We start from the raw sequence: 16,530 nt of genomic DNA on the forward strand, positions 1-16,530 counted from the left end.
GTTGTGAAGGGTGGATTCACTAATTACATCAACGGGGCGAATTTCAATCGTCGTTCGCAGTAGTGATCACAATAACACCATCCAACTCATTGTAAGTTTGGTTAACGGCTCAGTAAAAATATAGTTACAGATGTATTACTTTCGAGTGACAGGACGATTAAAACTGTGCGCCGGACCGAGACTCAAACTCGGGACCTTTGCCTTTCGCGAGCAAGTGCTCTACCAACTTTTTTTTTTTTTTTTGGGTCGTTGAATTTGTTCGTGGCGGTCGTCCGATGACACTCGTTCAGGTTGTTCGTTCATCCATTTACTCAGTTTTTTATTACAGAGGGTAGCTAAACCCTCTGACCGAACACGCTGAGCAGCCGTGCCGGCTATGACTGAGCTACCCAAGCACGACTCACGCCCCCTCCTCACAGCTTTACTTCCGCCAGGACCTCGTCTCCTACCTTCCAAACTCAGCATGTTCGGTCAGAGAGCCGGTTGGCCTCTGTAATAAAAAACTGAGTCGAAGGATCAACCACCGAACTTGAACAGGATGTCTTGCGACGTCCGCAACAACCAAACACGACGATCAATAACGAACAAAATGCAACAAAAAAAAAAAGTTGGTAGGGCAAAGGTCCCGAGTTCTAATCTTGCCAGGAAGTTTCATATCAGCGCACACTCCGCTGCAGAGTGAAAATCTCATTCTGAAAGCCATTTCTTCTTACTTGTTTCATTAATTTTTCTTCCGATTTTTGTCCAAAATAACTCATTTTCATTTGGTTTCTCAACTCGGCGGCAGCGATGTTCCACAAAATACGCTGTTCGGATACCAGCTCGATAAGCCGCTCGTCCTCTGAGGCACTGAAGCGCTCAGCTGACAGTTCTTAGGCTCGCAAGCTATTCCCGCAGCTAGAGCCCGAAGTGGCACTGCGTTGTCCGCGCCATAGGAAAAAATGGTTCAAATGGCTCTGAGCACTATGGGACTTAACTGCTGTGGTCATCAGTCCCCTAGAACTTAGAACTACTTAAACATAACTAGCCTAAGAACATCACACACATCCATGCCCGAGGCAGGATTCGAACCTGCGACCATAGCGGTCGCGCGGTTCCAGACTGGAGCGCCTAGAACCACTCGGCCACTCAGGCCGCGCCATAGGAAAACGGTGTGGCTTGTTTGCACTGTGCGAAAGGGGGCGAGCGCTCTCGCACGCGTTTTACGCAGCACGTTGCACGAAATTCTAGCAGCTAGGAAAACGTAGCTTTACATACTAACACGAATTCTTTACAGACGAATGGAAAAACTGGTAGAAGCCGAACTTGGAGAAGATCAGTTCGGATTTCGTAGAAGTGTTGGAGCACGTGAGGCAATACTGACCTTACGACTTATCTTAGAAAATAGATTAAGGATAGGCAAATCTACGTTTCTAGCATTTGTAGACTTAGAGAAAGCTTTTGACAATGTTAACTGGAATACTCTCTTTCAGATTCTGAAAGTGGCAGGGGTAAAATACAGAAACCAGATGGCAGTTATAAGAGTCGAGGGACATGAAAGGGTTCGAATGGTTCAAATGGCTCTGAGCACTATGCGACTTAACTTCAGAGGTCATCAGTCGCCTAGAACTTAGAACTAATTAAACCTAACTAACCTAAGGACATCACACACATCCATGCCCGAGGCAGGATTCGAACCTGCGACCGTAGCGGTCGCTCGGTTCCAGACTGTAGCACCTAGAACCGCGCGGCCACTCCGGCCGGCGACATGAAAGGGAAGCAGTGGTGGGAAAGGGAGTGAGACGGGGTTGTAGCCTGTCCCCGATGTTATTCAATCTGTATATTGAGCAAGCAATAAAGGAAAGAAAAGAAAATTTCGGAGTAGGCATTAAAATCCATGGAGAAGAAATAAAAACTTTGTGGTTCGCCGATGACGTGGTAATTCTGTCAGAGATAGCAAAGGACCTGGAAGAGCAGTTGAACGGAATGGACAGTGCTTGAAAGGAGGATATAAGATGAACATCAACAAAAGCAAAACGAGGATAATGGAATGTAGTCGAATTAAGTCGGGTGATGCTGAGGGATTTAGATTAGGAAATGAGACACTTAAAGTAGTAAAGGAGTTTTGCTATTTGGGGAGCAAAATAACTGATGATGGTAGAAGTAGAGAGGATATAAAATGTAGACTGGCAACGGCAAGGAACGCTTTTCTGAAGAAGAGAAACTTGTTAACATCGAGTATAGATTTATGTGTCAGAAAGTCGTTTCCGAAAGTATTTGTATGGAGTGTGACCATAAGTGGAAGTGAAACGTGGACGATAAATGGTTTGGACAAGAAGAGAATAGAAGCTTTCGAAATGTGGTGCTACAGAAGACTGCTGAAGATTAGATGGGTAGATCACATAACTAATGAGGAGGTATTGAACAGAATTGGGGAGAAGAAGAGTTTGTGGCACAACTTGACTAGAAGAAGGGATCGGTTGGTAGGGCATATTCGAGGCATCAAGGGATCACCAATTTAGTATTGGAGGGCAGCGTGAGGGTAAAAATCGTAGAGGGAGACCAAGAGATGAATACACTAAGCAGATTCAGAAGGATGTAGGTTGCAGTAGGTACTGGGAAATGAAGAAGCTTGCACAGGATAGAGTAGCACGGAGAGCTGCATCAAACCAGTCTCAGGACTGAAGACCGCAACAACAACAACAAACGTCGACGAATATCAGTGCTGCCCAGTTGACCGAGTCTGTCTGCGCTGCAAAGTGTTTTAAGTGGTGAGGCGGCCCGCGGTACAGCGGTGGCGGGAGGCGGTGCGGCGCGGCCTCGTGAACGCGAGTGAGTGGCGGGGTCCGGCCGGCGCGGAGGGCCAAGTACCGCCGATTGGCGGCCGTGAGCGCCAGTTGCCGTCGCGCCGCCGCGCTCGCCCAGCTGGTCCCGTGCCTCCTGTGGCGCTGACTCACGCCGTCTGCTCCGCGTCTCCTCCTACTCCTCCTGCAGCTCGCCCCCACCCACGCACCCTTCCGCCGCGGTCCCGGGGAATTTCTTTGTGGCGTCTGCAGCTGTGCACGGTCGCGTATATAAGGCCACGGGGCGATCTTTTTGCCAGCCAAGGCCGCGGCCCGTGCAGTGAACGCTGGGACGTCGCCATGTGGAGGAGCGCACCCTTGACCGCGCCGGCGCTGCTGCTGCTGCTGCTGCTGGCCGCCGGATGGCCGCAGTCGCTGGCCGCCCCGGTCGCTGCCGACGACCGCGACGCAGTGCCGCCCGCGTTCGCGGTGAGTCCAGACACAACACGACACCAAAATATCGGAAGTGGAAGGCTCGAGGCCAATGTTAAGGCCCCTGCTAAACGAGCAAACTTGTTTTTCAAACGGGCCCTTGTCTAGGCGCGGATTTCTCAAACAAGCCCGTACGGGTACAAACCACTTCGAAATTACATGTGGTGTCCCACAAGGATCCATCTTGGGGCCATTGCTTTTTCTTGTGTACATTAATGATCTCTCATCTGTTAGACTGCCAGAAGCAGAGTTCGTTTTATTTGCAGATGACACAAGTATTGCAATACATAGTATGTCGAGTGTAGTTCTAGAAAGATCTGCTAATGATATTTTCATGGATATTAATAAATGGTTTAAAGCCAACTCACTGACATTAAACTTCAAAAAGACTCACTGTATGCAATTCTGAACCTGTAAAAGGTTTCCACCCAGCATATGCAGAAAGTATGAAGAAGAGCAGATACAAGAGGTTGACAGCATGTGCGTACCCAGCGAGGGGCACGGGGGGGGGGGGGGCAGCTGCCCCCCCCCTCCCTCCCAGAATATATTTGAACTCGTTCGCGCAGATCCGGGAGTAATTTTTTCGTCTTCAGCACGTTACTGTTGGCAAATCCTAGAAGATTATTACTGAATTAAAAAGTTGTATTTTTAAACAAGTGCATTCTTATATTTGAACTGCTTATTGAAAGCAGTTTTTCACTACTTTACTGTTTTATTTAATAATAAGTGCTGTATGTTGTATGTTGTCTCGAGTCCTTGTTTCCTGAGACTAGTATGACCTTGCCCCCCCCCCCCCCCTCCGCTAGTTCAGATCCTGAGTACGCCCTTGGTTGACAGTCTCAAATTCCTGGGATTACAACTTGATAATAAATTCAGTTGGGAGGAGCACGCCACAGAACTGTAGAAACGCCGTAACAAATCTGTATTTGCAATTCGAGTGTTAGCTGACATAGGCGACATAAAAATGAAAAAGCTTGCATACTTTGCCTACTTTCATTCCATAATGTCATATGGCACATTATTTTGGGGTAACTCTTCAAGTCAAACAAAAGTTTACGGAGTCCAAAAGCGTGTAATACGTATTATCTGTGAAGGAAACTCACGGACGTCATGTAGAAACCTCTTCAAAGAACTGGGTATACTAACTACTGCCTCTCAGTGTATTTACTCCTTAATGAAATTTGTCCTAAATAATATATCTCTGTTTCCAACAAACAGCTCAGTTCATTCATACAATATCAGGAACAAAAATGATCTGCATAAGGACTTAAAAGCACTTACTTTAGTTCAAAAAGGAGTCCACACTCATCTTCAATAATTTGCCAGCAAACATAAAATATTTAGTTACAAATAAAGATCAGTTTAAAAGGAGGCTGAAAGACTTACTAGTGGCCAACTCCTGCTATTCCATTGACGAGTTTTTTAATAGAAACAAATGATGTATTGTATATACTCATACTATTAGTATTGTTATTTCAGCTTTAAAAAAATTGACATGTTCCACATCCACGAGGATCTCCTCAGCACGGATCTATGGAACGAATAACCAAAAAAAAAAACAAGTTTATCACTTTGGAGTAGGCTTTGCTCGTGTTCGTGACTATTTTGAGAGCAGTGAGAAAGGCCACAAATGCAGACGAAGCAGTCCTCACACTGACTTTGGCACTGTGTTCACCCCTCGAGTGGACCCGCCATTTTTATATAACACAAGGGGCGCATGGCTCACTTTGTACACGTGTAAAGAATAGTTGTCTTTATGTTACCAAAGTAAACGTGCATGAACAGAATCACAGTTTAACCGTAGTTTAATTAAACAACAATAAAATCAAATTACTCTGTTGTTGTTGTGGTCTTCAGTCCAGAGACTGGTTTGATGCACCTCTCCATGATACTCTGTCCTGTGCAAGCTTCTTCATCTCCCAGTACCTACTGCAACTTACATCCTTCTGAATCTGTTTGGTCTCCCTCTATGATTTTTACCCTCCACGCTGCCCTCCAATACTAAATTGGCGATCCCTTGATGCCTCAGAACATGTCCTACCAACCGATCCATTCTTCTAGTCAAGTTGTGCCACAAACCTCTCTTCTCTCCAGTTCTATTCAATATCTCCTCATTAGTTACGTGATCTATCCATCTAGCCTTCAGCATTATTCTGTAGCACCACATTTCGACAGCTTCTATTCTCTTTTTGTCTAAGCTATTTGTCGTCCACGTTTCACTTCCATACATGGCTACACTCCATACAAATACTTTCAGAAACGACTTCCTGACACTTAAATCAATACTCGATGTTAACAAATTTCTCTTCTTCAAAAACGCTTTCCTTGCCATTGCCAGTCTACATTTTATATCCTCTCTATTTCGAACATCATCAGTTATTTTGCTCCCCAAATAGCAAAACTCATTTACTACTTTAAGCGTCTCATTTCCTAATCGAATTCCCTCAGCATCACCCGATTTAAGTCGACTATTATATTATGTGAGCTAAATCACTGTTTAATTAGACAATAATAAAATAAAACGTCCATTATATCACTCTGTTGCCGCACACAAATTGGATCCCACAGTAATGGCCCACTGGGATCATTACACAGCGCAGTTGTATCAGATCCCTGCCATCCATTTATTTGATTACTAATTGTCTCATAGATAACACCCTCGTTATGAGAGTGCACTGCTTGTTTGGCATCTGGGTTATTTTTTTACACGGATTTCTTCTTACCTAGCCTGCTGTCTATTTTGCATTACTGCAGCTCACTTGGACGTTTGTTAATCACGCGACGACTACATGGGTGTACCGAGGCTCTAGCACCCACATACATAATCTCGTGGGTGTCCTGCATGCACAAAATTTTTAGTTTGACAAAAACAAAATAAAATACATATTTCTCACTCGCCTTTATCAAAAAGTGAAAAACTATTGGAACACTGAGATGGGAGTTAAAATTTTTGACCTCTAAAACGTATCTGTTTGTTTCCGATGTCTTTGTGCAAAGACAACCAAGCAACACACTCCCAAGTCAAAGGCACTCCCCGGAATAACAGTCGCACTATACTGAGAAAGAAATACCGTATTCTTGTCGTACTTTCATGTTTTTTTACAAGTGACACGCTACAATACGCCCACTCCATTCGTCAACAATTGTTTGAAAATAATCCGAGTACAAGGAAGCCAATTCCTACAGACGACCTCAATAGTTATTTTTTTAACGTAGCAGCAGTATGTTTTAAGATTTCAGTCAAATTGTTTTCACGTAATCTGGGGATTGTTATCGTTTTCTTTGTTGAGACAACGGCTTTCAAGGACGCGCGAGCTTATATTGTAGACTGAAGGGGTGTTACCGCACTAATAGCTGGTATAAAGAAGAGGGTCTACAGACGGGATGCGAGGAGCAAAAGCTCTTTCGCGGGCAAAGATTTCGCGCAGTTTTCAAACGTCGCGTACGTTATACCTCTGGATCATTTGGTAAAAAAAAAAAAAAATTTATCAAAGGGCTCTGTGCGCTGTGGGACTTAACATCTGAGGTCATCAGTCCCCTGGAACGAGGAACTACTTCAACCTAACTACATCACACACATCCATGCCCGAGGCAGGATTCGAACCTGCGACCGTAGCAGCAGCGTGGTTCTGGACTGAAGCGCCTAGAACCGCTCAGCCACAACGGCCGGTTCATTGGGTTTGTCCAAATACATGTTAACCCGAGTTTGGTCTGTTTTCTGTTGCTTTTAAGTCAGCTGTATTCCCGACTGAGCTGTGGCAGTGTCAACCTACGCTTATAGTACCGGTATATTTTACTTTATCCCAGCGCAGATCTTTATGACACAGGGAGCGTTCATAAAATACACTCCTGGAAATGGAAAAAAGAACACATTGACACCGGTGTGTCAGACCCACCATACTTGCTCCAGACACTGCGAGAGGGCTGTACAAGCAATGATCACACGCACGGCACAGCGGACACACCGGGAACCGCGGTGTTGGCCGTCGAATGGCGCTATCTGCGCAGCATTTGTGCACCGCCGCCGTCAGTGTCAGCCAGTTGGCCGTGGCATACGGAGCTCCATCGCAGTCTTTAACACTGGTAGCATGCCGCGACAGCGTGGACGTGAACCGTATGTGCAGTTGACGGACTTTGAGCGAGGGCGTATAGTGGGCATGCGGGAGGCCGGGTGGACGTACCGCCGAATTGCTCAACACGTGGGGCGTGAGGTCTCCACAGTACATCGATGTTGTCGCCAATGGTCGGCGGAAGGTGCACGTGCCCGTCGGCCTGGGACCGGACCGCAGCGACGCACGGATGCACGCCAAGACCGTAGGATCCTACGCAGTGCCGTAGGTTACCGCACCGCCACTTCCCAGCAAATTAGGGACACTGTTGCTCCTGGGGTATCGGCGAGGACCATTCGCAACCGTCTCCATGAAGCTGGGCTACGGTCCCGCACACCGTTAGGCCGTCTTCCGCTCACGCCCCAACATCGTGCAGCCCGCCTCCAGTGGTGTCGCGACAGGCGTGAATGGAGGGACGAATGGAGACGTGTCGTCTTCAGCGATGAGAGTCGCTTCTGCCTTGGTGCCAATGATGGTCGTATGCGTGTTTGGCGCCGTGCAGGTGAGCGCCACAATCAGGACTGCATACGACCGAGGCACACAGGGCCAACACCCGGCATCATGGTGTGGGGAGCGATCTCCTACACTGGCCGTACACCACTGGTGATCGTCGAGGGGACACTGAATAGTGCACGGTACATCCAAACCGTCATCGAACCCATCGTTCTACCATTCCTAGACCGGCAAGGGAACTTGCTGTTCCAACAGGACAATGCACGTCCGCATGTATCCCGTGCCACCCAACGTGCTCTAGAAGGTGTAAGTCAACTACCCTGGCCAGCAAGATCTCCGGATCTGTCCCCCATTGAGCATGTTTGGGACTGGATGAAGCGTCGTCTCACGCGGTCTGCACGTCCAGCACGAACGCTGGTCCAACTGAGGCGCCAGGTGGAAATGGCATGGCAAGCCGTTCCACAGGACTACATCCAGCATCTCTACGATCGTCTCCATGGGAGAATAGCAGCCTGCATTGCTGCGAAAGGTGGATATACACTGTACTAGAGCCGACATTGTGCATGCTCTGTTGCCTGTGTCTATGTGCCTGTGGTTCTGTCAGTGTGATCATGTGATGTATCTGACCCCAGGAATGTGTCAATAAAGTTTCCCCTTCCTGGGAAAATGAACTCACGGTGTTCTTATTTCAATTTCCAGGAGTGTATTACAGGTAGTCATTTAAAAAAAAATTGTCAAGCATCTCCAGAAAACATGTTATATTCCTCCACTGATGTGAACCAACAGAAATATCGAAAGGTCGGCGCCCTTGATGTCAACACAACTTATTACTGTGTTAGCTGAATCAATAATGAAGGAATAGGTACGGGCTCGCAATCCGAAAACAACAATGGACCGGTATAAAACCGTGTTATTTGTGATTGGCGCACTTTAAACACAAGCACGCCCACTCGAGGGTTAAAGGAGGAGAAGAAAAGAAGACGCTGGTCTATAGAATGCCTTAAAATTAGAGATTTGCCCTTGAAAAACTGCTAAAGGAAATATTACTCGCAGTACCCAATGATTGTTTCAACTTTCTTCGAGTGGACAATGAAACTTCCAAAAACTTGTTAAGGCCCTCGTACATGTACGTACCAAGGAAGTTTGTGAATTTAATCTTACTTCTGAAGCAGACACTTTTCGTGTACGATTTATTTTGGCACTATTTTGGAATGGCTAAAATGCAGATAAAGCATTTCTAAGATTGACTGTGGCACTGTATTTAAGGAAGAACAAGAAGAATAATATACTATGCTTGACCAGGGAATTGTTCAAAAAGAGAAATATACACATAAAAATCGTTTAATGGAAATTTTACACTCAGAACCTTACGATTACATCAGCCTTCTGCAGACGGACAACGGAACGTATGGTAACATGTTTAGAGTCACTTCTCCCTCACATTGAAAAGAAGAAACAAGTATGCGAAAATCTATTCGCTTCTCCTTGACAGTTCATTCAGACACCACAAAGTGGACACGTAATTAGTCACCATCGTCTGTAGAAGAACCGCAGAATTTCGATTTCTTTTTATTTCATTGCACTCCTGCATGTTTGTTGTAGCCTCATCTTTCGTAATATATGGTTGGGAAAGATGTGATACCTCTACCATTTTGGTAATTGCCAGCGCTATTTCGTTTTTATTATTGATCGTAGTTTCCGTAGTTGTAGAAACTTGCTAACTAAGTTGCCTTCTGACGGAAACAGGAAGTACACCGACACTGGATTTCACCCTCTCCTCTCTCATTTGTATTGCCAGTAATGGAAATACAGGTGCCTCTAAATGCCTTGTCATCTGGAGTTTTTTGAACATTTTGAAATAATTTTCTTTATATTGCATCCCACAGACGCGAAGAATTTGTTGGAAATTTAAATCATGATTACGCTGGGACTGTAAAATTTTCCTCAAAGTGAAATTTGGCGTTTAAGCTACTGCCAATTGGTACTTATGTATGTTTCTGTCAATAACATTTCTGTACTGACAACATTTTTTTTTCATTTTTTATCTTATTTAGGCAGACATATGCATCAATGAACACGTTACCACATGTAGATTACCTTAGTCGAGATTTTCGTAGAGAAGCAGTTACCTCAATGACAGTCTAAACTTCGTCAACAGTATACGCTGTGAACGAGCTGACATGCGATCGGTATCCATCAATACAAGTTTTGACCCGACTCTTGACCTCTCTATTGTGCAGTTCATATGTTAACTCGTTCATAATTCATACCATTGACGAAGTCAGTGTAGAAATCGTCCCTTGACGCAAACTTCCGCTAATAAACATAGTGAATGTGTTTCGGTTCGCCAACTTGAAAGAGTTAGTCTGTCCATAAATGTCGTTGACGCACATGCAAAAATCACTTGTCAGTGGCCCTAAGTGAATGTCAATGACTTTTTTATTTTAACTAAAAGTCTACAGCTACAGTAGAATCATGTTTTTAACATTCAATAAATAGTGAAAGTCTTCTAGTCAACGCTGAACGAATTTTTGAAATCTTTAATCCATAGTATTGATTGATGCAAAAGGCGCAATCGCGCTTGCAGTGGCCAAATAGATTGCATATGATTTCAGGACGAAAGTGATGCATTGGTTACGAAATTTATATTTCTTCTCTATTACACCTGTATATGAATGATTGCACCGTATCTCCATTTTTCAAGTGTCGACTGAAGATACAACGCCACCATCTCATCTAGTAAATCTGGGTGCTCCAGAGGTGGCTGATAAAAACCTGATACTGATCGCACCAACATCGACGAAGTTCACCGGAATTGCACCCCTGGACAACTTGCGTTGTTCGTGAAACGCTTACCTCGTGACGGTCGGTGATTTCCCAGGCACGCGGAAATAAAATATCGGAAATAAACATCTAAAATGTCGAGAGGCAGAAAAAATTCAATACTTTGAGTGCTGTTCGACTTTTAACTCCCTACAGTGATGTCGTTTATACAAACGCATGAACGAACTTTCTGTTTTTTTTTCTTTTTTTTTTTTGCGCGCGATTCTTTTAATCGCATATGCATCTCTGACGTCCAAATTCGTTGTAACGGAAGACAGTGCATTTCTGCCTGCAGCTTCCTTCTGTGAGTTCTGAGAAACGGAGCGTACCTAGCACGTCACTGCGCTCACGATATGGAGTTCTTTCGCCAATCAGTCAGTTCTGTCTTCTCTTTCCTTCAGCTGACAACTCTTACTTCAGCAACAACGACTCTCATACGAGGACAGAACTCACTTACTGAGAAATTATCTTTTTTTTTCAGAACAGAGTTTTGTGAATACTACTGTAGTTGCCGGATAGTTTATTGCTTCGTTTCGATAGTTACGTCATTTTCGGTTCTTTATCGAAATATCCTATTCAGTAAGCTTCTGATACCTGTTACTGAACGGTCCTCCCACCGAATTTACGACAATTGTACCGAGAGGTTTTGGATTTCGGTCTGACCCTGTCGATCGGTGAGCTGTGGTTTATGTACACCTATAATTTGTTATTTTAAACATATTTAGCGGTTTTAGCTTTGGATTTAGTGATTGTGTTACTAAAGAATCACCCGAGGACGCATCCGGTTGGAAAGTGAGTCCATAATAGACTATTTTCTTTTTTTAGAAATATGGTTAGGTTAGGTTGTTACTGTTAATGATTACATCCAAACAGAAACGTTTTCGGTCAATATTCTCTCAAAATACGTGTCATTTTAATGCAAATAAGAGTTTAAGGATCATTAATTAGCAAGACATAGGCTCTGCTTACGTATATTACATGAGTGTGAACTGACGTTACTAGTGACTTTGTGTACTTTTTCCCACAAATGGTTTAGTTAGTAATTATCGAAACATGTTTACAACTTTCAAGTAACAATGGAAAGCAATTACGTGAAGCCTGATATTAGAAACCTTCCAAACTATTACGCATCGTTTGGCAACGAAGTCAGCCTACGTTCCTCCGCAATAGTATAAGAATACAGCCACGCTAGTTGTTGTTTAGCGTGGCCAAAATAACAAGGCAGTGAAGGATTTTGCGATGTCGCTGTTCGGGCCTGCTCTTCTGTCCACGTAATTTACCCTGGAAGGAACACACATCAAGGATTTACTGAATGATTAATTTGGGTCTGGGAAATGATGATGAGGAACCTCATGCTGCAGAAGAAGAAACTGTGCATGCTGAACTGCCACCAGTTGAAGGTGACAGGGAAGGTGCTGAATTGTGCTACTGCTAAAGACTGAATATGATTCCTCATTCTTTGAATGCTATAATTTATGACTGCAATTATCTGTCACCTTATTTATGTCATTTCATTGTAGCCATTTTTGTTATTGTTTTTGTGGAATAAAAAAAAGTGGTTAAAAAAAGTGTGTTCGTGGTGCTGCAGTGCAAATGTGCGGATGAGCGGCCGCTTGCTTTTGATTGGCTTGCGCGACGCGAACCGACAACAGCGCTTCAGTTCTCTAGATCCGAACGGTATCGCTAGCGAAATGCATACTGAATAATGATGGGTCTCTAATTCGAGTGCTCTTGAATACCGAAACGATCGGCGCAATGGCGGAAAGTACAGAATAGGGCCCCTGGCAGGTGCTAGTCATGTAGAACGGTCTGCCAGTCAAGTTCATCTTTCTTTGGCCTCTGTGGTAACACCACATCAAGGAGGGGAGTGAAATGCAAACACAGAAATTAGTAAGCAAATAAGACAGATAAGTAAAAGGCCGTTAATGAGCTGCGAAAGTCAAAAACATTTAGATAAATTCTACCTCTTCAGTAGGCATGCATTAGATACTGACGTGTAACTTTACAAGGTGAAAAGGGCAGTGTGTAGTAAGCTGATATTACAGATTAAAATCGTTTTTCCAGATACCAGTCAGCCACGCTGACCACTCAACAACGAAGTCGAGCCCTATCGGTGAAGTCAAATGATTACTTTAGCTATATGTAATTTGCAGTCTTAACCAAGCTTTAGCGCAGATTTCTTTATCTTAAGATCCTTGACACTTACTGGAACAGAAACAAATTTATCCATCTACCATGACATTTCGAGTTGATCTGCAACTGTGCCCACAAACCACTAATATCCGTCTGACCCAGACCACTGATATCGGTCTCTTTCTCATCCATACGTACTCCAAATCACCACTCGCATGCTATCAGTAACTTGGGCTATGTGTTGCTAATGTCCTGGAAGCCCTTGACCCAGTGGCACATCAGCCGATACCCGAAACTGAACAAAGCTCCAGGGCCCAATGGAATCCCTGTCAGGTTCTATACTGAATTTGCGACTGGGTTACCCTCTCTTCTAATTATAATCTATCGTAGATCCCTCGAACAAAAAGCCATGCCAAGTTCCTGGAAAAAGGCACGGTTCACACGCATCTACGAGAAGGGTAGTAGAAGTGATCCACAAAACTGCTGTCCAATGTCCTTGACATCGATTTGTTGTAGAATTCTAGAACATATTCTGAGCTCAAACATAATGAGATAACACGAACAGAATGACCTCATCAATGCCCACCAGAATGGATTTTGAAAACATCGATCATGAGAAACCCACGTCGCACTTTTCTCACATGACGTACTCAAGCTTTGGATCAAGGCAATCAGGTAGATGCAGCATTTCTTGATTTCCAAAAAGTATTTGACTCAGTAACACACAAACGCTTATTGTCAAAAGTGTGATCATATGGAGCATCAAGTGCAATTTCTGACTGGATGGAGGACTTTTTGGTAGGGAAGACGCTGCATGTTATTTTGAATGGAGAGACATCGTCAGAAATAGAAGTAACTTCGAGTCTGCCTCAGGAAAGAGTGTTGGGACCCTTGCTGTTCATGTCGTATAGTAATGATCTTGCAGACGATATTAATAGTAAAATCAAGCTTTTTGCAGATGAAGTAGTTATCTATAATGAAGTACAGACTGAAAGAAGCTGATAAATATTCAGTCAGATCTTGATACAAATACCTGGGGTGTAACACTTTGTGGGGATAGGGAATGGAACGATCACGTAAGTTAAGTTGTGGGAAAGCAGGTAGTAGACTTAGGTTTATTGGTAGAAAACTGAGGTGGTGCAGCCAATCTACACATGAGATTGCTTACAAGTCACTCGTGCGACCGCTTCTAGAATATTGCTCAAGTGTGTTGGACCCTTACCAGATAGGATTAACAGAGGATATTGAACTTATACGGAGATGGGCAGCATGAATGGTCACAGGTTTGTTTAACCCGTGGGAAAGTGTCACAGAGATGAGAAGCAACTGAACTGGAAGACTCTTGAAGATAGACGTAGACTATCCCGAGAAAACCTATTAACAAAATTTCAAGAAGCGGCGTTAGTTTATTACTGTACGAATATATTACAAACTCCTGCGTATCGGTCACATAGGAATCGTGAGGATAAGATTAGAATAATTCTGTACGCACAGAGTTATTCAATCAATCATTCTTCCCGCGCACCATACGTGAGTGGAACAGGAAGAAACCCTAACAACTGGTACAGTGGGACGTATCGTTTGGCATGCACCTCACGGTGGTTTGCAGAGTATTGATGTAGATATACACTCCTGGAAATTGAAATAAGAACACGGTGAATTCATTGTCCCAGGAAGGGGAAACTTTATTGACACATTCCTGGGGTCAGATACATCACATGATCACACTGACAGAACCACAGGCACATAGACACAGGCAACAGAGCATGCACAATGTCGGCACTAGTACAGTGTATATCCACCTTTCGCAGCAATGCAGGCTGCTATTCTCCTATGGAGACGATCGTAGAGATGCTGGATGTAGTCCTGTGGAACGGCTTGCCATGCCATTTCCACCTGGCGCCTCAGTTGGACCAGCGTTCGTGCTGGACGTGCAGACCGCGTGAGACGACGCTTCATCCAGTCCCAAACATGCTCAATGGGGGACAGATCCGGAGATCTTGCTGGCCAGGGTAGTTGACTTACACCTTCTAGAGCACGTTGGGTGGCACGGGATACATGCGGACGTGCATCGTCTTGTTGGAACAGCAAGTTCCCTTGCCGGTCTAGGAATGGTAGAACGATGGGTTCGATGACGGTTTGGATGTACCGTGCACTATTCAGTGTCCCCTCGACGATCACCAGTGGTGTACGGCCGGTGTAGGAGATCGCTCCCCACACCATGATGCCGGGTGTTGGCCCTGTGTGCCTCGGTCGTATGCAGTCCTGATTGTGGCGCTCACTTGCACGGCGCCAAACACGCATACGACCATCATTGGCACCAAGGCAGAAGCGACTCTCATCGCTGAAGACGACACGTCTCCATTCGTCCCTCCATTCACGCCTGTCGCGACACCACTGGAGGCGGGCTGCACGATGTTGGGGCGTGAGCGGAAGACGGCCTAACGGTGTGCGGGACCGTAGCCCAGCTTCATGGAGACGGTTGCGAATGGTCCTCGCCGATACCCCAGGAGCAACAGTGTCCCTAATTTGCTGGGAAGTGGCGGTGCGGTCCCCTACGGCACTGCGTAGGATCCTACGGTCTTGGCGTGCATCCGTGCGGTCCGGTCCCAGGTCGACGGGCACGTGCACCTTCCGCCGACCACTGGCGACAACATCGATGTACTGTGGAGACCTCACGCCCCACGTGTTGAGCAATTCGGCGGTACGTCCACCCGGCCTCCCGCATGCCCACTATACGCCCTCGCTCAAAGTCCGTCAACTGCACATACGGTTCACGTCCACGCTGTCGCGTCATGCTACCAGGTTTAAAGACTGCGATGGAGCTCCGTATGCCACGGCCAACTGGCTGACACTGACGGTGGCGGTGCACAAATGCTGTGCAGCTAGCGCCATTCGGCGGCCAACACCGCGGTTCCTGGTGTGTCCGCTGTGCCGTGCGTGTGATCATTGCTTGTACAGCCCTCTCGCAGTGTCCGGAGCAAGTATGGTGGGTCTGACACACCGGTGTCAATGTGTTCTTTTTTCCATTTCCAGGAGTGTAGATACAGAACGTGTATTCACGCGATCCTGGCTTGTGCAGCACTAAACATTGGGTGTATCAACGAAAATGCTTTGTTCCTAATGTCTCGTATCAAAGCAGTGTGAACCATTCGTCTAAACAGAAGACTTTGAGGCAATACACGGAAGACGGTAACTTACAGCTCAAGCGCAACAAAATCGGGTGTGAACAACATATTTCCTCTTCTTTGAGGACAAATACAAATAATTCATTTTCCTACAAAATTTTAAACATACAAGGAGAAGTTTCTAAATGAACATCATCTTCATTGGTAGACATTTCTTGTCGTCAACTGGAAATCATGGATGTAGACCCACAGAGTGTACGAGTTAATAGGAGATGACCAGCGTACTATCTTTCGAATTGTCTCCACAATTGATTTGAATAAGTACTTTTGGGTTCTGAGGAAGAACTATCAACTAACAGCTCTGTTGTTCGTGACACATGTGTCTCGTAATTTTAAGAAAAATCTGAGACGCCATTACCATTAATTCATTATCATTAACTTTACTGACCCAAGGGCTGGAGAAGGTGTGTAACACTAATGACCAAATAATGTGACGGCCAATTCTGTAAACTATCCTACGCCGCGTGGAAAAACAGATAATGCCCATACTGAAAGGATCCTTTAATAGCGCGTCTTACATAAAGTTACAGTTAGAAACCACTATAGGAAGGAAAAGAAGAACATTTTATT

General features: G+C 45.0%; 1 protein-coding gene and 1 non-coding gene across 2 annotated transcripts in view; one reads left to right on the forward strand and one right to left on the reverse strand.

Moving 5' to 3' along the window:
* Positions 1 to 1,050: 1,050 nt before the first annotated feature.
* Positions 1,051 to 1,134, reverse strand: Trnas-gga (transfer RNA serine (anticodon GGA)). Its single transcript is given in 2 exon segments — positions 1,051 to 1,085; positions 1,095 to 1,134. It is a non-coding gene; the product is annotated as a tRNA-Ser (tRNA).
* A 1,789-nt stretch (positions 1,135 to 2,923) lies between these two features.
* The window catches only part of LOC126250820 (matrix metalloproteinase-14-like), a 120,401-nt gene continuing 106,794 nt past the window's right edge, over positions 2,924 to 16,530 (forward strand). Inside the window, exon 1 of the mRNA XM_049951590.1 lies at positions 2,924 to 3,251. Within this exon, the coding sequence (XP_049807547.1) occupies positions 3,123 to 3,251 (129 nt within the window). The 5' untranslated portion in view covers positions 2,924 to 3,122. The remainder of the gene's footprint in view (positions 3,252 to 16,530) is intronic.

The sequence above is a fragment of the Schistocerca nitens genome, chromosome 1, assembly GCF_023898315.1.
Source record: "Schistocerca nitens isolate TAMUIC-IGC-003100 chromosome 1, iqSchNite1.1, whole genome shotgun sequence".
Classification (NCBI taxonomy): Eukaryota; Metazoa; Arthropoda; class Insecta; order Orthoptera; family Acrididae; genus Schistocerca; species Schistocerca nitens.